The sequence below is a fragment of the Natrix helvetica genome (genome assembly GCF_964273705.1).
Source record: "Natrix helvetica genome assembly, chromosome: W".
Lineage (NCBI taxonomy): Eukaryota > Metazoa > Chordata > Lepidosauria > Squamata > Natricidae > Natrix > Natrix helvetica.
In genome coordinates, this window is record NC_138555.1 from 588,493 (window position 1) to 610,764 (window position 22,272).

At 56.0% G+C, this 22,272-nt stretch overlaps 3 protein-coding genes across 7 annotated transcripts; 2 read left to right on the forward strand and 1 right to left on the reverse strand.

Moving 5' to 3' along the window:
- LOC309400670 (small ribosomal subunit protein uS12m-like) lies at positions 1-4,100 on the reverse strand. The gene is made up of 2 exons (XM_081969254.1): positions 3,954-4,100; positions 1-593 (listed from the first exon to the last, which is right to left on the reverse strand). Exons 1-2 carry the CDS (start codon positions 3,982-3,984, stop codon positions 247-249), a joined length of 378 nt encoding a protein of 125 aa, XP_081825380.1. The 5' UTR covers positions 3,985-4,100; the 3' UTR covers positions 1-246.
- A 1,765-nt stretch (positions 4,101-5,865) lies between these two features.
- On the forward strand, positions 5,866-11,329 carry LOC309400664 (transmembrane protein 176B-like). The gene is made up of 7 exons (XM_081969248.1): positions 5,866-6,146; positions 7,367-7,636; positions 8,754-8,888; positions 9,196-9,249; positions 9,337-9,576; positions 9,951-10,061; positions 10,623-11,329. Exons 2-7 carry the CDS (start codon positions 7,415-7,417, stop codon positions 10,698-10,700), a joined length of 840 nt encoding a protein of 279 aa, XP_081825374.1. The 5' UTR covers positions 5,866-6,146; positions 7,367-7,414; the 3' UTR covers positions 10,701-11,329.
- Positions 11,330-12,963: 1,634 nt separating this feature from the next.
- On the forward strand, positions 12,964-19,504 carry LOC309400659 (uncharacterized protein). Of its 5 annotated transcripts, none has more exons than XM_081969238.1 (6): positions 12,964-13,074; positions 14,911-14,989; positions 16,162-16,266; positions 16,806-16,886; positions 17,003-17,134; positions 17,695-19,504. In XM_081969238.1, the coding sequence occupies exons 2-6, from the start codon at positions 14,941-14,943 to the stop codon at positions 19,056-19,058; spliced, it is 1,731 nt and encodes a 576-aa protein (XP_081825364.1). In that variant the 5' UTR covers positions 12,964-13,074; positions 14,911-14,940; the 3' UTR covers positions 19,059-19,504. The 5 variants fall into 5 exon arrangements, with proteins under 5 accessions (XP_081825364.1, XP_081825361.1, XP_081825362.1 ...); XM_081969235.1 differs by lacking the exon at positions 12,964-13,074 and adding an exon at positions 13,371-14,795 and having other exon boundaries at positions 14,911-15,765; XM_081969236.1 differs by lacking the exon at positions 12,964-13,074 and adding an exon at positions 13,371-14,018 and having other exon boundaries at positions 14,911-15,765.
- The last annotated feature ends 2,768 nt before the right edge of the window (positions 19,505-22,272 follow it).

Sequence of the window (22,272 nt, forward strand, 5' to 3'; positions counted from 1 at the left end):
TTGATGCCCAAAAGCAAGAGGGATTCCAGGAGGGGTCGAAGACCCCCCAACCCCATAGATTTATTTATTTAATTGGTGGGTTGATCGAGTCAATGTAGGGGCCACTCGGCCAGAAACCGCAGCCCCCTTCATGCTCCTCTCTCCTTTCGAAACCGCTTTCCGTCTGGTGCTTTCTGTCCTCCTCGGGGCAGCCCGCCCTCGATTTGCCAATGGGGCAGGGGGTGTTTTGGGGGCCGCGTCCGTCCTTCAAGCCGTCTTCTTTTTGACGTGAGCGCAGTCGTATTTGCCCCGTATGATCCGGACTTTGACTCCCGGCAGGTCCTGCTTGCGCCCGCCTTCCACCAGGACGGCCATGTGCTCCTGGAGGTTGTGCCCCTCGCCGGGGATGAAGCAGATCAGCTCTTTGCCCGTGCTCAGACGCACCAGGGCGCACTTCCGGTTGGCCGAGTTGGGCTTCTTGGGCTTCCGGATGAGGGTCTTCAGCACTACCCCTTTCAGCTGAGGATGCCCATCCAGGGGGCCCGGGGGAGACGGGGGACGCTTGGGACGGCCCAAGCGGTGCATCTGCGTCAGCGTGGCCATCCAGCGGGCGCCTGCAGGACGGGGGGGGGGGGGGAGAAGATGGCGTTGAGTGGGGGGACCAGTCACCCCTTGGGGTCTCCCCTCCGCCCCAGTTACCCAGATCCCCTCTGCCAGCACCCCTCCACCAGGAACCCCAAACCCTGCCCCCCTCCCTGTGGCTTACTCTCCCTGAACCCCCAGAGCCTCCCTACTGGAAATGCCCTCCCCATGCCTCCCAACCCCTCCCCCCTGATCCTCTTCTCTAATCCCCACCCCACACCTCGCCCACGTCCCTAATAATAATAATAATACTTTAATTTATAGACCGCACCCTTTCCTAAACAGGACTCGGGGCGGTGTACAGTCATATTAAAAACAATGTGAATACAAAAATATAGATATACATAGATAAATAGACGGAGGAGGTAGGATATGCACTGTACAATAATAGATTAAAATTCGAATAAAAAATAAAAAATACCCTTAAAAACTACCCCAAAATGAGATGTTTGCCAGGAGGTTGAAAGTGGGACTATAAATAAGCTAAGCCAGCTAATTGGAACAGGTGGGTCTTAAGTTTCTGTCGGAAGGAGCGGAGGTCGGTAGTAGTTCTGATATCGGGGGGGAGGTCATTCCAGAGGGTTGGGCCCATCACAGAGAAGGCTCTACTCCTGGGCGCCGCCCGTTGACACTGCTTGGTGGACGGCACCCGGAGGAGTCCCTCCCTGTGGGAGCGGATTGGTCGCAGGGATGTATGAGGTGAGATGCGATTCCGCAGGTAACTAGGTCCTGTGCCATGAAGCGCTTTGAAGATGGTAACCAACACCTTGAAACGCACCCGAAAAACCACAGGCAGCCAGTGCAGCTCGCGCAGGAGAGGTGTTATATGGGAGTATCTGGTCCTCCCCATGATGGCCCACGCGGCCGCATTCTGAACTAGCTGTAGTCTTCGGGTGCATCTCAAGGGGAGCCCCATGTAGAGAGCATTGCAGTAGTCCAGGCGAGACGTCACCAGCGCATGAGTGACTGTGCGTAAGGCGTCCCGGTCCAATAGGGGGCGCAATTGGCGCACCAGGCGAACCTGGCGGAACGCCCCCCTCGCCACGGCTGCCACATGGTCATCCATCAACAGCCGGGCATCAAGGAGGACGCCCAAATTGCGCGCCCGCTCCACGGGGGTCAGTTGTTCGCCCCCTATGGCCAGTGATGGAGTCCACTGGTTGAACCGGGGCGCCGGTAGCCACAGCCACTCCGTCTTGGAAGGGTTGAGTCTGAGTCTGTTGTCCCCCATCCAGACCCGAACGGCTTCCAAGCACCGGGACATCATTTCGACGGCCTCGTTGGGGTGGTTTGGGGTGGAGATGTACAGCTGTGTGTCATCAGCGTACAGATGGTATCCAACCCCAAAACCACGGATGATCTCACCCAGCGGCTCCACGTATGTGTTGAACAGGAAGGGCGAGAGGACCAACCCCTGCCACCCCACAAGTGAGCGGCCACAGGGTCGACCTCTGCTCCCCTGCCAACACACATTGCGTCCGGTCGGAGAGGTAGGAGCAGAACCACCGCAAAACGGTGCCCCCTACTCCCACCCCCCTCCAGCCGGCGCAATAGGATACCATGGTCGATGGTATCGAAGGCCGCTGATAGGTCTAATAGGACCAGGATAGAGGAACAACCCCTATCTCTGGCCCTCCAGAGATCATCCACCAACGCGACCAAGGCCGTCTCCGTGCTGTGACCGGGCCGGAAGCCGGACTGGCGCGGGTCTAGATAGTCGGTTTCCTCCAGGTGACGTGGGAACTGTTGTGCCACCACACTCTCTACAACCTTCGCTAAAAAGGGAAGGTTGGAGACGGGACGATAATTAGCTAGCTCCGCCGGGTCCAGGGAAGGCTTCTTGAGTAGGGGCCTCACCACCGCCTCTTTCAAGGCGGCCGGTAAGGACCCCTCCTCCATTGAAGCGTTCACAAGACCCAGGAGCCAGTCTCGTGTAAACTCCCAGGATGCCAGTACAAGCCAGGAGGGACACGGGTCCAATAAACATGTGGTGGCTCGCAGTCGCCCACGTAACCTGTCCAAATCCTCAGGGGCAACAGAGTCAAACTCCTCCCAGGATGGTGCCTCAAGATTTGCCTCCGACGTCTCCTCCGGTCCACTGAAGGGGGCCCATCCACTCCGGATCTGAGCGATTTTGTCCTGCAGATATTCCCCAAACTCCTCTGCTCTACCCTGCAAAGGGGCTTCCCGCGGCCTCTGTGATAGGAGGGAGCGGGTCACCCGAAACAGGGTGGCAGGGTGGTTATCTGCGGACGCAATAAGAGCGGCACAGTGTCTGCGTTTGGCTGCTCTCAGTGCCACAAGGTAGGTCCGTAAATAGGCTCTCACCTGTGTTCGGTCAGATTCGGAGCGCGAGGACCTCCACCTAGATCCACTCACACTCCCAGGTTACCCTCCCAAAGGAGACGCATCAGATCTGGTTATCCCCCAGGTCTCCCTGGATGCCCCTTCACTGTCCCCAGGGACCCCCTCCCCAAATTTTATCTCCCCCTCCCCTTGACTCCAAGATCAGCTCATGCTCCCAGGTTACCCCACCCCCCAGATCGTCCCCACCCCCCAAGCACAGCCCTCCTCGCCACCCAAACACCAGCTCCCTCCTCCCTGTAGTTTACTCCCCACCCTCAGCCATCCCAAGGTTATCCTGGTCCCCCCAGTTGCTCCCCACTAACATTCCATCCACAGAACCCCAATTCCCCCCCTCTGACCCCCAACCTGTACCATGCTCCCTCCCCCACCCCAAGCTCATGCTTACTGCGCCCTCAGGATGCCCCCCAAACCCCCCCATGACTCTGCCCACCCCAAGGTCTCCCCAGTCCCCAGTTACTCTGCCCCCAGGACCACCCCATTCCCCTCAAACCTCCCCACAACTGTCCCCCCAATAGCAGCCCCCTCCTCTCCACCACAAGCTCTGCCCCTGCCCCCAGGACCCTCCCCCCACCCCCAGGACTCCTCCATACTTCCCAAAGCCCCCCCCCCCAGCTGTCCCCCCCAAACCCCCCCTCCCTCCCGCAGTACCCCCACACCAAGCTCTGCCCTCTGGCGACCCCTCCCCCCAGAAACCACCCACCCCCAGGCCTGCTGGGTTACCCATCCCCCTAGGCCCCCATACTTCCAAGCCCTCCCTGCTGCCCCCCAGGACCCCCACCCAAGCTCCTCCCACTCTTGCAGGTTACCCCTCCCCCCAGGACCCCCTGATGCTCCCCAACGGCCCCCTGGATCGCCCCTCCCCCTTCCCCAGGACGCCCCCCCCCCAAGCTCCCATGTCACCTAACCGATGCTCCTCCCAGATCCCCCCAGGGCCCCCCCATAATCTTCCCACGTTCTTTCCCCACCTCGACCCAGGAAGAGCCCGGCAGCCGCCATCGGGACAGAGGAGCAGGGAAGCGGCGGGACTAGAGCGCCGCCGGAAACGCGGGAGGGGGGCGTACCGGAAGTCCGAACCCATGAGTGCGCTCCATGCCGGCCGGTTCTAAAGATACTTCCGACCGCTCCGGCCTTCTCATCTCGCTGTTTAACGCGGTCACGCCGGAAGCTCCCTAGACCGGCTTTATTTTTGTTTTTTTCCCCTTTGGTTCCTCGCGCGGGGGGACTTCAACTCCCAGAGGGCCGCGCGCCGAGAAGCCCCGCCCCCGCGGCCTGTCTCCTCTGCCGCTGCCCGAGGGCCAAGCGCAAGGCGGAGGCAACCGCGGAGCATGCGCAGAAGGCGTTTGGCCTCCCCCACTTCAAGATCCCCCCCCAGCCCCAGAATCCTTGGTGGGGGGAGATAATGGAGTGTATCCATTTAATACAAGGAGTCCTCGACTTATGACCACCGTGGAGTCCAACCGTTCTGTCGCCAAGTGAGCAGCTTTCCTTGCCACCGTTGCTAAGTGAATCACTGCCCTTGTTTAGATGGGGGCCACGGTGTGGCAGGACATAAAGTGAGATTTGGACATAAGAGTGAGACGAACGGTATAGGGTTTCCTGCCTAGGCAGGGGGTTGGACTGGAGGACCTCCAGGGTCCCTTCCAACTCTGCTATTGCATTGCAAAGTCAAAGACATTTTCTGTAGAAAAACAGGAAGCTCCAATGTGAAGCCGCAAAACGAAACACCTGCTGTAAAGTAGGTCAGTCAGCCACAAGTTCTCTCCGGAAAACGAGGGTGCTAGAGAGGGGAAACCAGATTTTATCTGCTTCTCTGCATAGGAACAAGCAGCCCAAATCAGGTCACCAAACACATAAAGCCACTTCTCCGGATCCCCTTAGTTCCCTGCAAGAACGGTGGGTGCCTCGGAGCTCATCTAGGCTGACCCCCTCCACAAGCAGGTGTCCCTTACAGAATCACAGAAGGAGAAAAGGACCTCGGAGGTCATCTAGTCCAGCCCTGTAAACAAACAGGAGACCCTCAAGGAATCAATACGATGATGGAAGGGACCTTGGAGGTCATCTAGTCCAGCCCCCTCCCTCAATCCTCATAGAATCCTAGGACGGAGTGGGAAGGGACCTCGGAGGTCTACCTTTCCTTATAAATATGCACTTGATCCGGTCCAACTCTTCCCTTCGATATTTCTTTTAAGGAATTACAAGAATTAGACGTGGTTGGATTAGATGGCTTCAAAGGTCCCTTCCAACTCTAGTCCGAGTGATCCATCTTCACTGTTCTTCCTCCTCCTCCTCCTCCTCCCTTCCAGCACTGATGCTGTTCTCTAGTTGGGTTGTGAAACGTCTGCAAGGAAACCCAGCTCAGAGAGCACCAATGGCCTCCTCCTCCTCCTCCTCTTCTTCCTCCTCTTCCTCTTCCTAACCCTCATCATCCTCACTGTCCTCCTCCTCTTCATCCTCCTCCTCTCCTACCCAATCCTCCTGTTCTAGCACTGAAGCTGTTCCCTAGTTGGGTTGTGAAACGTCTGCAAGGAGCCTCCAGTCCTTCCTCCTCCTCCTTCCCCCCTCAATCCCTTCCTTCCAGCACTGATGGTGTTCCCTAGTTGGGTTGTGAAACGTCTGCAAGGAATCCACCCAGCTCAGAGAGCACCAAGGACCCCCCCCATCCTTCCTCCTCCTCCTCCTCGCAGAGCCCTCCCCCAAAGGTGCCTTGAATTCTTCTCCTGCAGGTGAGATCAGCCCGATGGGAGGGGCCGAGGGGAGCCAGGTGAGAGGGAGGGTGAAAACCTAGCCCATCAACCCCTCCAGCCTCCCTGGACGCCAGCCAATCAGCACAAGCCCAGGTGTCTCTGGCCTCTCCTGGCATCCCCCCCCCCTTTCTGCTTTTGGAACCCAGAGCCGGGCATCGGTCGGGTCCCCGGTTCAAATCCCGCTTCCCCGCTGCGTGCAAACAAAGTGGCCGGGACTTTCCTCTCTTGCGTCAAACCTTTGGCATCCTCCGCTGCCCTTGAACGGGAAACCAGCCCAGACAAAGCCTCGCCTTTTGGCTGGGATCCACGACCCGCGGACTCCAATTCCCCTTTGCTCTGTTTTGCTCCGCTTCGCCAGACTTCCCGCGGGTTGCAGCCAGGAACCAGGCGGCTCTTCGCTCCGGGTCTTGTGAGGTGTGCGCGCGCTGCGACCCCCGCGCCCCTTCCTCTCTGCTCTCCCTCCACCCGCCCGCCCGCTTTGGGGAGGGGGAAAGGGGGGGCTAGCTGGAGCGGGAGGGGGGGACGACCTTGGAGGTCTTCTAGTCCGTCCCCCCCTGCTCGAGCAGGAGACCCTAGTTTCAGACAAGGGAGGGAGGAAAAGAGGGAGGGAGAGAGAAAGGAAGAAAAAGAGGGAGAAAGGAAGGAAGGAAAAGAGAGAGAAAAGAAGGAAGGGAGGAATGAAAAGCAGGAGGAAGGAAGGAAGGAAAAGAGGGAGGAAGGAAGGAAAAGAAGGAGGAAGGAAGGAAGGAAAAGAGGGAGGGAGAAAGAGGGAGAAAGGAAGGAAGGGAGGAAGGAAAAGCGTGAGGAAGGAAGGAAGGAAAAGGAGGGAGGAAGGAAGGAAGGAAAAAAGGAAGGAAGGGAGGGAAGGAGGAAAAGAGGGAGAGAGAAAGAGAGAGGGAGGGAATTCAGAATAAGAATCGAGCTGGAAGGGACCTTGGAGGTCTTCTAGTCCAGCCCCCTGCTCATGGTGGGGAGCCAACAAGGGCTGCCTAAAAGGAGCTCCAGTGAGGTGGGGGAGGGAGTCATCCACTGTTGGCACCAAACTCAAAGGCCAAATGTGTGCCATCCGTGGGGGGGGGGGTCGTGGGGGGGGGAGGGAAGGGCAGGTCAGAGGCAAAGCAGGGATGGTGGCAGCTGGGTGGTGGTGGTGGAGGAAGCGCTCTGGAGACCCAGACAAGCCCTTTGAAGCCCCCAGCGGGAGTAGGACATCTCCCCCCAAGTGGGGTGGGTGGGGGCCCTATAGCCCCATATCCTCCTGGCTGCCTCTTCTTATTAGCCAGAGGGCTTCCAAAAGTCCCCTTCCCCACACTCAACCCCCCCCCCAATCTCAGCCCAAGAGACCCCTCCTCCCCTGCCCCTCTTGGTAGCTTCCTTGCGATCCAGTGGGTGAAACACCCAGAGGTGGGGTAGGCAAGGGGGTGCAAGGAAAACCGGAGGGGGGGGAGGTTCGCCCCTGGCTTGGCAATGGGAAACATCTCCCCCCCCCCCCCCGGTAACACCTGGTTCATCCCCACCCTCAAACCCCGGGCACTGAAAGTGCAGGCTCCGCCCCCTCCAGGTGCCCTCCCCTGCTCCCCCCTCCCCCCCCGCAGTGTTTCCCACCTGGCTCTCACGCTTCCTCCTCTGCCTGCCAGCTGCCCGTTTTCTCACCCACCGACTTGCCAGGAGGAAGAAGAAACGCCATGGGAGACATGGCGGGCACCACTGTGAAGATCGAGGGGACCGAGGTGGCCGTGGGGGGCTCCGGGGGGACCGTGGTTAACATCAACCTCCGCCAGGAGTCCGGGATGGCTTACCTGTGCAAAGGTGCCGCCTCTTTGATTCGCCGCAGAGCAGCCACCAAGGATGCCACCGGTGCTCCCCCCGCCCGCCACCCACGCGGGGGGGAGCAGAAAGCCTTGGGGGTAAGATTTGGGGATGGGGGGGGGGTTCAGCCTTGGCGAGGGGGGATCGGACGGGGGTCTTGGAGGGACCGAATCGGCTCTTGGTCGTAAACACAATACCGGTTTGATTAGTTTCTAGTATACAACAGAGACGCTCAAATAACAGGGAAAAGGGAAAAGGGAAGAGTGTAGAAAAGAAGAAGAGAGAAAAAGAAAGAAGCGGCGTCCTCTTCCGACTTGACAAAACTACAGAAAAGTTCTCGACTTACAATGGTTCATTTAGTGACTGTTCAACATGAACAACAGCAACGGAAACAGTCGACTTACAACTGTTCCCCCACCCCCACAATCAAAATTCAGATGCTTGGCCGCTGCCTCGCCTTTATGACAGTTGTGGGGTCCCGCGGTTCCCCCCCTCCCCCCCCCCGTGATCGGTTCCCTTTTGCCACCACCTGACCAGCAAAATCAGCGAGGAAACCAGATTCACGGAAGGACTGGGTTCCTAATTGAACACCTCCCTTGACTCGTTGAACGACCATTGTAAAATGGCTCACTTGTCATAAGTTGAGGACTCCCTGTAAGATCGTAACATGGAACCTTCCCTTTTTACCTTTTGGCCCTTTCTATATCAACAAAGCTCATCGGGAAACCCAAATGTGCTTTTCATGGTTTTCCCCACCACCACGAGCAGAAAGTCCAGAAAAGGTTTCCAAGTAGAAACAAAAGTAATTGTGGGTTTTTTCCTTCTTTTATCGAAGAAGGCGAGAGGCAAGACCTCTGTAGATGCTCAGAGGCATCTTTCCATCTGCATCGTGACCCCCTCCCCTCCCCCCAAGTCTCAGAGGCAGTTCTGAGCCAGGTTCTCACTAAGCTGAACCACCAGGAGCTGAACTGTCCTGCCCACCTAGCACCTCTTCGGTGATCCTGAACCTGATTCTGGCACATTCATCCGCTTTGGGGTTTTGCACCCTTAGCCGAGCCAGGAAGAAGCCGAGGGGTTGCTCCTCTCTCTCAGTTCGGGCACTGGGGGCCAGTCAGGTCTCCAGCTAACCTCTCCTGGCTTCCCTCCCCCCCAATGATAACTCCGCCCTGGTCCTCTTATGCTGAGGTTACCTGTGTTCTCCCCTCCCCCCCACAGGTAGCCCAGATCCTGCTTGGCGCAGTCTGTATCGGCATCGGCGTGGCACTGAGCATGGTTCAGCCAAACAGTGACATACCCTACTACTACAAGCGGGCAATCTACAACGGAGTTCCTTTCTGGTCAGGCAGCCTGGTGAGCAGTGGGGGGTGGGGGGAAGGGGAAGGAACAGGGGAGGGAGAAACCCCTGGGTCTCAGCTGCCCCCTCTCCCCCCAAGAACCTGCAGGGGGGGATAGGGGGAACGGAACAAAGACGGCACAATGACACAGTGGTCCAATTGAGGGAGGCTGCCTAACAGACATCTCTAGGAGTCAGTCCAGTGCCCAAGGGGGAGAGGAGGGGGCAGGCCTATGGGTTCGGGGCTGGCTTCTTGTTGGTGGGTGGGCAGGAGTCCCAGATAGATATATCACGCCTCACCCGTCTGCTTCCCTCCCTCTGCAGTTCATTCTCTCCGGCACCTTCTCCACAGTGGGCGCCCAACACGGCGGAAATTGGGTAAGGGTGTGTATGTGTGTGTCCCATCCCTGACCTGTCGCAAGGACCCAGTGCCCATTCTCAGCTGTGCCCCTCCTTGCCTCTTAGGTCCACCTGGCCACGTTCCTCAACCTGGGCAGCGTCGTGGCGGGCTCGGTGGCCTTCACGGTGGGTTTGACGGAATTCCCGTCGCCGACCTACCAACCCTACTTCATTGAGAACCTCTGCAAGCACCGAGCGGAGTACCAAAGCTACCGGTCGTGGGAGGCGACAACCAGCCCTCCGTACGACAACCAGATGGACCAAGAGCGGGCCAGGCAGTGCCAGGAGGCTCTCTGGTCACTCGTGGTGAGTGTGTGTTCCCTGGAGAGGGTGGCAGATAGCGGCGCCCCGTAAAAGACGGCAATCCCAGGATAGGACTTTTGAAATACGATCCTCCCTCTGTCGGGCTGTCCTGAATGCCCGAGTAAGGGGCCAGGAGGGCTCACCCACCCTCAGGTGGCTTCAGGTGTTTGGCCTCTGGGAAGAAGTGCCCATTGGCCATCACAGAAGGAGCGGTCTCCCCTCCATCTCCCTCCTCCTGACTCCCCACTGAGGACTCCGCCTGAGTCCAAGCTGTGTAGACAGCACAGGAGCCAATGCCGGTGGACTCTGGCAGGGGTGGGCGTGGCCAACTTCTCCCCGCCTCCCTCCTTCTGATTCGAGCTTCCCTCTTTCCTCAGCTCATGTGGAGCTCCACCCAAATCCTCCTGTTGATCCTGCACTCTGTTGCTCTGGCCCTCGCAATCTTCTGCTTTGGATATGGCCTTCGCCGCCTGTGCTGCTCCTGCTGGGTAGGTTGACAGAAGGGCGCAAGGCTCCTGGCCCCCATGAACACGGCCGGGTCGGGCACTCTGGAGGGCAGGGTCCCCTCTCCAGGGATCCATCATTTGGGGGGGGGGGGTTGCACCCGCCTGGGGTCCCTTGCTGTTGTCATTCTCAGTACTCCAGAAAAGTTCACACGGCATTGCTTGGCGTTGAAGAAGAGTCAGCTCATCCTAAACTCTCAAGAGTTCGTTTAGTGACTGTTTGAAGTGACCATGGCACTAAAACGTGCTTTTTTTCACTGTTAACCCCCTTTTCTCATCCCCACGGTCCCACCATCGAACGTCTGACCCGGGGCGAGCCGGTCACACTTCTGACCGTTGCTGCATCCCAAGGTCCCCCTTTGCAAGCAAAGTCCGTGGGGATTCACTTAACAACCGGGGCAAGAAAGGTCATAAAAGAAACAGGCAAAAAACCCCACCAAGAAGGGGAAAAATGGTGGGCTTGAGGGTGGTTGTATGTCGAAAACGGTATTTCCCCCTGGGGGCACCTTCCCTCTGGACCGGCATTCATTTCGCTTTTCCTCGCAGGGCGGCTGGCAGGACTACATGGCCATGGAGGACGCAGATGCCTCCGAAGAGCTGGGCAAAGATCTGAACCCCGCCTGAGGGGCACGGAGGTGAGCCCCCCCCGGCCTTTGGCTCTTTCTTCCCGGGGACCGAACGGCGGACCAGCGCTTCCCTGCAGCAACTCCCGAATTCGGATGCTCCCTTTGAACCTTCTCACGCCAGCCATCTCTCCTCCCTGCACACCCGGTTAATACAAGTTGAATTTCTGGAGTTTCTGCTCCTGTCTCTTGAGCGGGACGGCCCAACTCAGGGTCCCATGGCACACGCTGTCAGCCTCTGTTTTGGTTACTTGCCTATGGCTGCTTTGCTACGCTTGCTTGCTATCAGCTGCCATAGGAACGTGGGTGTGTGTGTGCATAGTATTGGGGAAGGGAATTATATTGCACTGGATGAGTCTTGTTCTCACCGTCTTCTGCGCATGCTGGAGGCTGATGTTTGGACTTGGTCAAGGCCAACCGTCTCACATACCAACTTGATGAGGCTGTTTGAAGATGCTCCCCACATGACACTTTAGGGAGCTGCAGATTGGCCAGTAGGTTGGGGAATTGGGGGGAGGGTGCTGGGTAAATGTTTGATATGTACATGTTCCCGCCTTTCTGGCTCAGATCTTGCTTTCCTTTTGCTGTTTTCACTTCATAACTAGTAAAAGTACTTTATCTCTATTAAAATGGAGTTGAGGTTTTCCTTTCTTGGATATTGAAGGAGGCATCCCTGATACACGCCGGGCTGGTTCCTTTTTCCAAGAGTAGACTTTACCGCACGGCTGTCAAATTCTCCGCACTGCGTGGACGTCACATGGCATGAAGCTTTTTGGCCTACGTGGTCTGCGTGGGACATATCCGGCCCGCGGGCCACCAGTTGGACACACCTGCTTTCCCGAGAACAGAGCGGTTCCAGATTAGAGCAGCCCCCCCCAATCCCCGTGGGTGTAAAAGCTGAAAGGGCTTTGCAGGCTAAGCTGGGGTTGGACTAGATGACCTCCAAGATCCCATGCTGATCATATCTCTGCCAACTGCCCTGTTATCCCTTGGTGCAGGGGACCCCATGGAGGGAGTGGGGGAGGGCCCGTTCTTGGCCCCTTCTTTCCTTTGAAAGCTGGGACCCTTCCCTTGACCGCCACCTGGGCTGCCCCTCCAACACTCCCTTGCCTTGGACAGCGCCTGACACTTCTGGCTCTGTTTTAGGACCACCTTTGTCCCCTCCCGACGATGCTCCACACTACAACGAATCTTCTCCACTCTTCGAATCTCCAGCACTGGAGGGAGGGAGAGACAGAAGAGATAAATCGATACAGAGGCAGACAGACAGATAGAGAGAGAGAGACAGACAGACAGACACAGACAGATAGATATAGACAGAGAAACAGAAATGGAGGGAGGAAGAGAGGAGCTAGACTGATATACAGAGAGAGGGAGAGACAGAGACAGACATATAGAAAGATGATAGGTAGGTAGGTAGGTAGAGACAGACAGACACTGATAATAGATGAGAGAAAAAGAGAGAGAGAAACATAAATAGAGATGGAGGGAGGGAAAGAGGGAGAGGAGATAGACAGATACAGAGAGATAAAAATAGAGAGAAATATATATATAGAGAGATAGAAACAGATAGAAAGACAAAAAGATAGAAGAGAGACAGACAGACAGTCATAGACAGAGAGAAACAGATAGAGATGGATGGAGGAAGAGAGAAGAGATAGATACACAGAGAGAGGGAAAGAGACAGACAGACACAGATAGATATAGACAGAGAGAAACAGAGATGGAGGGAGGAAGAGAGAGGAGATAGACAGATACAGAGAGAGAGAGAGGAGAGACAGACAGACAGATATAGATAAATGATAGGTAGATAGGTACAGACAGACAGACACAGATAGATAATAGATGAGAGAAAAAGATAGATAGATAGATAGATAGATAGATAGATAGATAGATAGACAGACATAGATAGAAACATAAATAGATAGAGGGAGGGAGGGAGAGGAGATAGACAGAAAGATACAGAGAGATAGAGATAGTTAGAGAGAGAAATAGATAGAGAGATAGATAGAAACAGATAGAAAGATAAAAAGATAGAAGAGAGAGAGAGAGAGATTTGTTTGGGGGGGGGGGGAAAGGGGGAGAACCAAGCGCAGTCCGCCTTTCCCTCCACAGGCGCCGGGCGGAGCTGCTGTCGGAGGCGACCCTGGCCGATGCCAAGCGGGAAGGGCAGGGGAAAGGAGGGGAGGGGGTGGGCTCGCCCAGGGGTTTGGGGCTGGGTGGGCGGAGCGCCGCGGAGGCTGCTGGGAATCGTAGTCCTCCCCCCCCAACAAAGGAGGCGGCGGCGGCAGGCGGGGAGGCATCCCCTTCTCTGGGCGCCCAAGTGTTTCCCACCCAGGTGGCACCGCCGCCCCCTCCCCACTCCAGCCGGACAGGTAAGTATCTCTGGCGGAAGAGGGGGAAGGTACCGACCTCCCTCCATCTCCCGCCCCCCATGGAGGCCGACCCGCGAAGACTCCCGGAGCCGGCGGTTGGACAGCTCCCTCGCAGCCCGTTTGGAGGGGAGACCCCTCCCCAAATACAACGCCGCCCACCTCGAGGGAAGCCTGCTCTTCACCATGCACCCCCTCAGTCCCTGACTCCTGCAGGGTCCGCAGCCTCTCTTTTGAAGGGGGGGCTTTCCTACTCCCCCCAGCCTTCCGGAGCAGAGAGGGCAAAAGAGGGGGTAGGGGTCTCCCGGTGGGGGCTACAGCCGGGGGTCCGAATCCTCTGAGCTGCGGATCTCCGCCCCCCTCACTCCACACCCCAGCCTGGAAGCTTTCGGGGCGGGGGCTCTCCTTTGGGTTGGGGAGCTGGGGTCCTAACGGGAGGGAAGGGGTCTTTTCTTGCGTCTCTCCCCCTCCCTCCCCCCACTCTCTTCCTCCGCCCCCTCCCCCCTTTGTCTGATTGGGAGGGGGGATGCCCACGTGCTGCAGCGAGGTATTGGCTGTGTGTGTGGGGGGGCAGGCAGGGAAGGAAGGGAGGCTAGCCCGCTTGGCGCTGCCTGCTTCATGCTGCACTGATGAGGTGACCTACTTTGGTAACGAAACGTCCGGAAAGGAAACCACCCAGCTCAGACAACCCCAAGGACCCCACAGTCCTTCCTCCTCCTCCTCCTCCTCCTCCTCCTCCTCCTCCTCCTCCTCCTCTTCCATTTGACCATTAATTTAGTTTGGTCAAAGTTATCCTCCAATGTGCCGGAAGGCAGGACCAGAAACAAGGAATTGGAAACTCATCCCGAAGACAAGCACCCTGGAACTACGGAGGAATTTCCTAACGGAGGATAATTAACCAGGGGAACTGCTTGCCACCAGAAGTTGTGGGCTCTCCAACACTGGAGGTGTTTAAGAAGAGACCGGAGAGCTATTTGTCTGGAATGGGATAGGGTCTCCGGCTAGGGCAGGGGTTGGACTAGATGACCTCCAGGGTCCAGTTGTATGATTTTGTTATCCTGAAATGTTCCAGGGTCTCCTGCCTGAGCAAGGGGTTGGAATAGACAACCTCAACGGTCCCTTCCAGCTCTGTGATTCTGTGAGGGTCTCCTGCTTGAGCAGGGGGGTTGGACTAGATGACCTCCAAGGTCCCTTGCAGCTCTATGGTGATTGATTGATTGAGGGGGGAAGGAAGGTGTGTCTAGGAAGCAATTTGGGCATTATCTACACAATTGTGTCCCAAATTTCTGTTGCTAAGTGAGACATCTGTGAAGTATGCTTTGCCCTATTTGATGACCTTTCCTGCCACAGTTATTAAGTGAATCCCTGCCATTGTTAAGTGAGTCACATGGTCATTAAGTGAATCTGGCTTCCCGCTTGACTTTGCTTGTCAGCGGTCATAAAAAGGGATCGCACGAGCCCGGGACACTGTGACCGTCATAAACAGAGTCATTCGCCAAGCACCTGAATTTCCATTGCATGACATGGGTGAATGCTGCGACGGTCATAAGTCAGTTTATCGCGTTGAACAATCACTAAGCGAACTGTCATAAGTTAAGGACTGCCAGTGCCTGTAATGTATTCATCTGGAACCTCCCCAGTTGAACCCAGGGCTACAGATATTCGATTCTGTCTAGCGTCCTGCCCTGCACAACGTCCCTTCTAGCACTGATGATGTTACCTAGGTGGGTCATGAAATGTCTGTAGGTCAGGAAGAGATATGGGACCCTCTTCTTGGCTCTGGGGGTCAGAGGGGGGAGGGGCTTCATCCACTTATGTCATCTCCCCTGCCCCAAACAGGACCTGTTGATGTGACCCCCTTGGTCGGAGATGAGAAGCGGGGCACCTGGGCAACACCCGAAGATGGAGCCCAATCCAGGTGAGCGACCGCCAGGCGAGGTTCTGTTTTGGGCCCCCTCGGAATTGGGGTGATCCAGATAAGGTGGGGTGCACAACAGCCGGGCTGGAACATCTGACAAATTCCCTGAAGGGCAGACTCTCCCCCAAGAGGGAAGCACTCCTGGCTGGATTGCCATTTGATAGCCTCACCTCTTACAGGAGCCCTTGACCTACGGCCATGACCGAGTGCAGCATTTACGTTGCTAAGTGAAACATTGGTTAAAATAGTTTCTTCCCGTTTGATGAATTTTCTTGCCGCAGCGGCTAATCGAATTGTTGCAGTTGTTAAGTGAGTTGCACACTTGATAAGTGAACTGTTGCGGTTGTTAAGTGAAGTCACACCGTTGTCCAGAGAATCCTTGCGGTTGTTAAGGGAGCCACATGGTTGTTAAGTGAATCCGGCTTCCCCCATGGACAGTGCTTATTGGAAGGTCGTAAAACGGGGTCACGTGAGCCCGGAACCCTCCGACCATCATAAATACGAGTCAGTGGCCAAGCCTCTGACTTTTTGTTCCGGCAACACTGTGACGGTCGTAATTGTGAAACAGGGTCCCGAGTCACTTTTTTTCAGTGCCGCCGGGACTTCGAACGGTCCCTAAGCGAACTCTCGTAAGTCGAGGGCATCTCTTCCCGATCGGTCTTGTGCTTGCCGCTTACCTCCCTGCTCCTTGCGGCACGAGTGAACGAAACAACCGTCTCCTCTGATGGACAACAGAGACACCTTTATCTGGGGATTCCCCTCCCCCCCACTTCCTTGTAAGATGTGTGTGTATATGGGGGGAGAGGTCTTCCTGTCTGCCTGCTGGAGGGGAAGGAAGACCCCCTCTTTGAGTTGTGCCCCCCCTCCCTTCCTTTCCTCTTGGTGACAATTAAGTTTCAACGAGTCTTTAATTTACAGGAGGGGCTTCCTCCTCTGGCAGACCCCACAATCTAGGTAGGGAAGTAAGGAGCGGGGGTCTTGGCTGCCTGCCCAGAGGGGGGGGGAGACTTCTTCCTCCTGATTGGCTTGGGGTCTCAAAGCCCCATTCCCTTGTTTTGCTCGGGATTGTTGAGTCTTGTCATCCCGACTTCACAGGGGTACTTGGGGGGGAACAACAGGGAACCTACCTTTGGCCCCCCGTGCCTTGATTGTGACCCCCTCCAACCCTCCAGGGGCCAACGTGGCAGTGAAGGAGGAGCCGGGGGAGGAGTTGTGCATCGGCTGTCCGCTGGAGCCTGCCGAGCCAGGAAGGTTTTCGCTGTCCAGCCCCACAGCAGGTAAGGCCGAGCGGTGAAAACAGTTAACCAGTGAAACAGCTTGCCACCAGAAGTTGCGGGTGCTTCCATCACTGGAGATTTTCAAGGAGAGAATGGACAGCCACTTGTCTGGGATGGTAAAGGATCTCCTGCCTGAGCAGGGGGTTGGACTAGATGACCTCCAAGGTCCCTTCCAACTCTGTGATTCTGTAATTCTGTAAAAATCTCTTGTTTGAGCAGACGGTTGGACTAGATGCCCTCCGGGATCCTTCCAACTCTGTCATTCTCTTATTCTGAATGGTGTAGGGTCTCCAATAAGAAAATGACAGGGTTGGAAGGAACCTTACAGGTCATCTAGTCCAACCCCCTTCTCAAGCAGGAGACCTGATACCATTGCTGACCAGTGGCTGGCCATCCACATGGGAAGGAGCTTTTTCACAAACGACCCCAGTCGCTTGCCCCAGGCGTGGTCCCCATCCTCCGGGAATTGTGGCACCTGCATCTCCGGGGCAGAGAACCGCACTGCTGCCCTAACAACACAATTGACCGTCTTGTTCCAGGGATCAAGAAGGAGCTGGAAGAACCGTCGTACCACGTCGCTCTCTGGGAGGAGAGTGATGGGGAGGCCAGCACCGATTCCTGTGAGTTGCCTGGCCTCAATGCTCTGCCTGGGTAGAGCAGACCTGTTCCCCAGTGGGGCTGCTGCGCCCCCCATTCCCCCTTCCCTGCTGATCCAACTCTCTCCTCCTCTCCCCAGCAGACACCAAGCCCGATGTCATTGTGAAGATGGAACCGGAGGAGGAGGAGGAGGAGGAGGAAGAGGACGACGATGACGAGGTGGACAAGGAGGGCTTAGGCTGCTCCACCCCTCCTACTTCTCCCCCCCTGGGTGAGTTGGAGACCCACTTTGGGACTTGCGATCGCCATAGGAGTCCTTAGTAGCTGTTACATCAGTTCAGAGGCTCGCACTGTGTCTAAGCAGAGGACCACAACCCTGAGGACGCAACCCACTTTGCGGAACCTGTCCGAGTTCCATTTTTCTCCGCGACGGCCTCCCCACCGTTGGTTTACACTGACAGAGAGCTCTAGGAGACACTGTCTTGGGCAAAAATGGAGCCTGTGGGAGCCATGCGCGGCTCCCCCGAGCGTGTTCTCTGGTAGAGGCTGACCCCGCAGGCCAGATCTAAGCACTTCGCAGGCCTTGAGTTTGACACCCCTGTCCAAGATCTGGCCTTGAGCGAGAGTGGTGAGCGAGCGTGCACATCCCCACTTGCACGAGCAGCAGGCAAGCCTGTGCATGTGTCACCTGTTTGTGTGAGCAGCGTGCATGAGTGCCTGCCGCTCCCACCGAACCATCCGCTCTCTCCCCCAACGCCGGTACTCAATGTTGAAAAAATATAGGAACTCTGTCCTAGATCACCTGGCTAATTCTTCTTTCTCCTCTGCCAGCCAGATGCTTGGAGCAAAGTGGCAACGCGCCACACGGAAAGATGGGCCAAGAGCCGTGCAGAGACACCACGGAAATAACACCTTCCCGGGGTTCGTCGAAGAGGAAACGCAGCGCAGCTCAGGGGGCACAGTTGCCCTCTCCTGGGGTTCGGGGTGTGGCTCCGGCACCCGTGTCTGTATCTGGAAGATCTCCCAGAGCTGCAGAAACACTGACTGTGGTCGTCTCCGGCACGGCTGAAGCTGACCGGCGCCCGAAGAATCCTGCCACTGAGCGACCCTTCGCCTGCAGCATCTGCGGGAAGCGGTTCCAGCACCGGGGTAATCTGGTGACCCACCTGCGTGTCCACACGGGGGAGAAACCCTTCCCTTGCGCCGAGTGCGGGAAGAGCTTCAGCCAGAAGGGGGACCTGATGCGCCACCTGCGTGTCCACACGGGGGAGAAGCCCTTCGAGTGCCCCGTCTGCAGCAAGAGCTTCTGCTCCAAGCAGACCTTCGTCCTGCACCAGCGCATCCACACGGGCGAGAAGCCCTTCTCCTGCCCCGAGTGCGGGAAGCGCTTCAACCGTAAAGCCAACTTTGTCACCCACCAAAAGATCCACCGGGGCGAGCGGCCCTTCGTCTGCGGTGAGTGCGGCAAGGGCTTCTGCGCCCGGAAGACCTTCATCCTCCACCAGAAGATCCACGTGGGCGACCGGCCGTTCGTCTGCCCTGACTGCGGGAAGAGCTTCAGCCGCAACGGGGACCTCACCCGGCACCAGCGCATCCACACCGGCGAGCGGCCCTTTGCCTGCGCCGACTGCGGGAAGAGCTTCAGCCACAATGGGGAACTGATCAAGCACCAGCGCATCCACACCGGCGAGAAGCCCTTTTCCTGCGCTGACTGCGGGAAGAGCTTCAACCGCAAGGGGACTCTCGTCACCCACCAACGCATCCACACCGGCGAGCGGCCCTTCGTCTGCGGCGAATGTGGCAAGACTTTCAACCTGAAGACCACCCTGATGAAGCACCGGCGGATTCACACCGGCGAACGGCCCTTCCCCTGCCTGGAGTGCGGGAAGAGCTTCAAGTACAAGGGGAACCTACGGACTCACCACTTGACCCACACGGTGGAGCGGGTCTACCCTTGCACTGAGTGCGGCCTGGTGTTCGGCCAGCGGAAGGAGCTGAAGGGGCACCAGGCGGCCCACGCGGGGCACCGCTTGCTGCCCTGCTACCGGGACGACGGGGAGAACGTGAACCCTTTCCTCCAGGCCCGCCCTCTCCTCCTCTCCTGCTCCACGCTCCCTGTGTCCCTGGAGACCCTGACCAAGTTCAAGCAGGAAGCCAGCGGCAAAGGCCTTGGACTCGAAGATGACAATGTTTAAACTTGGGGTGGGGGGGGTGAGAGGGGGAAGGCACTCTTTAATTGATTTCTGGGACACCGTTTTTGGGGTGAACAGTGTAGAACCCCGCCATGCTCGTCCGCAGGAGAGAGGACGGCAGAGAAGTACACCGCCTTTGTGGCAGGAGGGGGGGACACCAGTATGGCAGCCTCAGCCTCAAAGGAAGTTGACCACGCGGTAGCACTTACGGTTTGGGTTCGGCAGTTAACCAAATTCTTCGTTTAGCCAACCGCGCACTTACTAGGGACTAGTCTGTTGGCCGTTAGGCGGTGCTATCCAGCTAGTAGGAGGAGGAGAAAGGCTTGAGTCCCTGAAAGGGATCGGTAGAAGCAACGTGAAATGAAGGATGGTAAGGTATGGAGTAGCTTTTCTGAAACGGAGGCCAGGGTGCAACTGGTGAGTTAGCCACATCCAATAAAGCGCCAGGGTTCAAGAGCAGATGACTGACACTACTCCTTGGGGGAGGGGGGTGCACAGAGGAGGAGGCTCCCCCGGGGCCCTCTTGTGACGTGGGGGGGGCGGGGGAGGCAGAAACCTACATTACATCTGGAAAGAGGAATGATCCAACAGACCACGGATTGTCTAGTACAGCAATCCCCAACTTTGGGGGCTTGGTGTGTGTGTGGGGGGGGGGACTGTGAGTGGTGCACTTAGACAAATTGTCTAACTGATTGACTGATTAACTGACTAATTGATTGATTTGACTGACTAATTTATCGACCTGACTGTCTAAGTGTTTGACTGAGTAACTGACTGACTGATTAGCTGACTAATTGATTGATCGACTGTCTAACTGATTGACTGTTTAACTGACAGTGATTGACTAACTGATTAACTGACTGACTGACTAACGACTGATTGATTAAGTGATTGAGTGACTGATTAGCTGACTAATTGACTGACTGACTGTAATTGATTGACTAATTGATTAACTGATTGACTGATTAGCTGACTAATTGACTGATTAATTGACTAACTGACTTATTGATTGATTAAGCTAATTGATTGATTGACTGACTGACTGATTAGCTGACTAACGGATGGATTGCCTTCCTTCCTGCCTGTCTGATTGATTGGTGGATTGATTGATTGCAAGGGCCACCCACCCACCCATACCCCGCTCTGGGCATCCTGCGAGGGTCTCCTTTCATTTCCCCTCCAAGGAAGCCTTGATCCACATTCCCCATTTCCCTGGTCAATCAATTCACCTTGATTCAAAAAGTTTGGGTTTTAAGGAACCCCAAAGCCCAAGCACCATCCCCCTCCCCCTAACCCACTGCATCCAGGGCACACTCCTTCCACACACAGGCCACCCTCCACTTACGACAGTTCACTCAGTGACTGCTACAAGTTACGACGGCCCTGGAAAAAGCAGAACTGTCGTTCAGTCTTATGACCCTTGCGGCATCCTGCAATCAAAATTCAGCTGCTGACCCGTATTATGACGGTCACAGCATCCCCGACGGTTGCAGCATCCACCTTTGGCGACCTTCCACCCAGCAAAAGTCCACGGGGAAGCCTGATTCACTTCCCGACCGTATTCCTAACATAAGGTTGTAAAACAGGGCAGAATGCATTTAACAAGTGTGTCACTTAGCGTCAGGAATTTTGGCCTCAATTGTGGTCATAAGTTGAGAACTCTGTCTGTCTGTCTCTCTTCCTCTTTGTTTCTTTTGTCTTTCTCTTTTTCTCTGTATCTCTTTGTCTCTCTCTCTCACTGACTCTCTCTCTCTCTTTCTCTCTCTCTCTCTCTGTCTGTCTTTCTTTCTCTGTCTCTCTCTCTCTTTCTCTGTCTCTCTCTCTCTTTGTCTCTCTCTGTCTCTCTCTCTGTGTGTGTGTGTGTGTCTGTCTTTCTCTGTCTCTCTTTCTCTTTCTCTCTGTCTCTCTCTCTCTCTGTGTGTCTCTCTCTCTCTGTCTTTCTTTCTCTGTCTCTCTCTGTTTCTCTCTCTTTGTCTCTCTCTCTGTCTCTCTCTCTCTGTGTCTCTCTATCTTTGTCTCTCTCTCTTTCTCTTTGTCTCTCTCTCTTTCTCTCTGTCTCTCTCTCTTTCTCTCTGTCTCTTTCTCTTTCTCTCTGTCTCTCTCTCTCTGTATGTGTGTGTGTCTCACAAACTCTGGTCAGATAATAGAAAAACACCTGAAAATCCCTTTGGGGAAAGTAAAATATGAATTTTCCCTCTGCGTGTTTTTAAAAGCCAAGCCTGTTTTCCCTGATTGAAGCTCTCTTGGGAGTGGTCCCCAAAGCCAGCCCCCCTCCCCCTCCCCACTCTTTGGCACCGGGGAGCAGGGTGAAGGAGTGGGAGCTGCCAGATCAGATCCACCTCTTCTCCCAAGAGCACCGGAGGGCAGGAGGAGAAACAATCCGTGGAAATAAGAAGCTGGACAGGCCGTTGTCTGAAACGGCACAGGGCAGCGATGGGAAAACTTTTGAGGTACAGAGGGCCCAAAGTGGAAGGCACCCCCGCACCCCAGAGCGCCAGAAACCCCACAACCAGCTGGAGAGTGCGTATGCACACCTCGGGGATCCGACAATGAGGTGGCTGAGTTGGGGCGACGGCCATGTGCCCACGGAGATGGCTCTGCGTGCCACGTCTGGCACGTGTGTCATAGGTTCTCCATCACCAGCATAGGGTCTCCTGCTTGGGCAGGGGGCTGGACTAGAAGACCTTTGAGGTACCTTCCAACTCTGTCATCCTATGGTTCTGTTCCCAGCCACGGCCAGAATGACCTCTCAGTCCAGCTGCTGGGAGTCTCCGGCAGGGGCTGGAGTTGGAGCTGCAGAAAACTGTCGATCCTGCAGCCTTCTTTTCTTTTGGCTCTTTGTCCCTGCCACACTTTCTATTATTCTACTATGCATTTTCTATGGTGGGGAAATGGGAGGGGGGATTGTAGGAAGTTGGGTGAGATGTAGCCATAACAACATTCTTTCTAGAAAGCCAAGGTCATCCTTTGTCTCTGCACCTGACAGGAACTGGATGGGTGGAAGCTGCCAGCGTGGCAGTGGGAGATTGGACCATGGGATGGGCCTGTGAGTGTGAGGGCAGGATCTTGAACTTTCAACTGGGTGGGGAAAACTGGGAAACATTCAGATTTGGGTTTTCCCAGATGTGCCAACATGGCTCTCTTCATCAATTGGAACGTTGAGCAATACTTTGCCTCAGACTCTGATTTACTTTCGGATGCTATTTGGAACCCTGAG

Excerpts from the sequence above, each read along its gene's own strand:
- LOC309400670 (XM_081969254.1), bottom strand. The coding sequence starts at position 3,984 with ATGGCGGCTGCCGGGCTCTTCCTGGGTCGAG. Across the intron at positions 594-3,953 it reads CGGGCTCTTCCTGGGTCGAG|GCGCCCGCTGGATGGCCACG; the intron begins GTGGGGAAAGAA and ends CCCGTCCTGCAG.
- LOC309400659 (XM_081969235.1), top strand. The coding sequence starts at position 15,714 with ATGGACAACAGAGACACCTTTATCTGGGGATTCCCCTCCCCCCCACTT. Across the intron at positions 15,766-16,161 it reads CCCCTCCCCCCCACTTCCTT|GGGCCAACGTGGCAGTGAAG; the intron begins GTAAGATGTGTG and ends CCAACCCTCCAG. Across the intron at positions 16,267-16,805 it reads GCTGTCCAGCCCCACAGCAG|GGATCAAGAAGGAGCTGGAA; the intron begins GTAAGGCCGAGC and ends GTCTTGTTCCAG.
- LOC309400664 (XM_081969248.1), top strand. The coding sequence starts at position 7,415 with ATGGGAGACATGGCGGGCACCACTGTGAAGATCGAGGGGACCGAGGTG. Across the intron at positions 7,637-8,753 it reads GGGAGCAGAAAGCCTTGGGG|GTAGCCCAGATCCTGCTTGG; the intron begins GTAAGATTTGGG and ends TCCCCCCCACAG. Across the intron at positions 10,062-10,622 it reads GCCTGTGCTGCTCCTGCTGG|GGCGGCTGGCAGGACTACAT; the intron begins GTAGGTTGACAG and ends TTTTCCTCGCAG.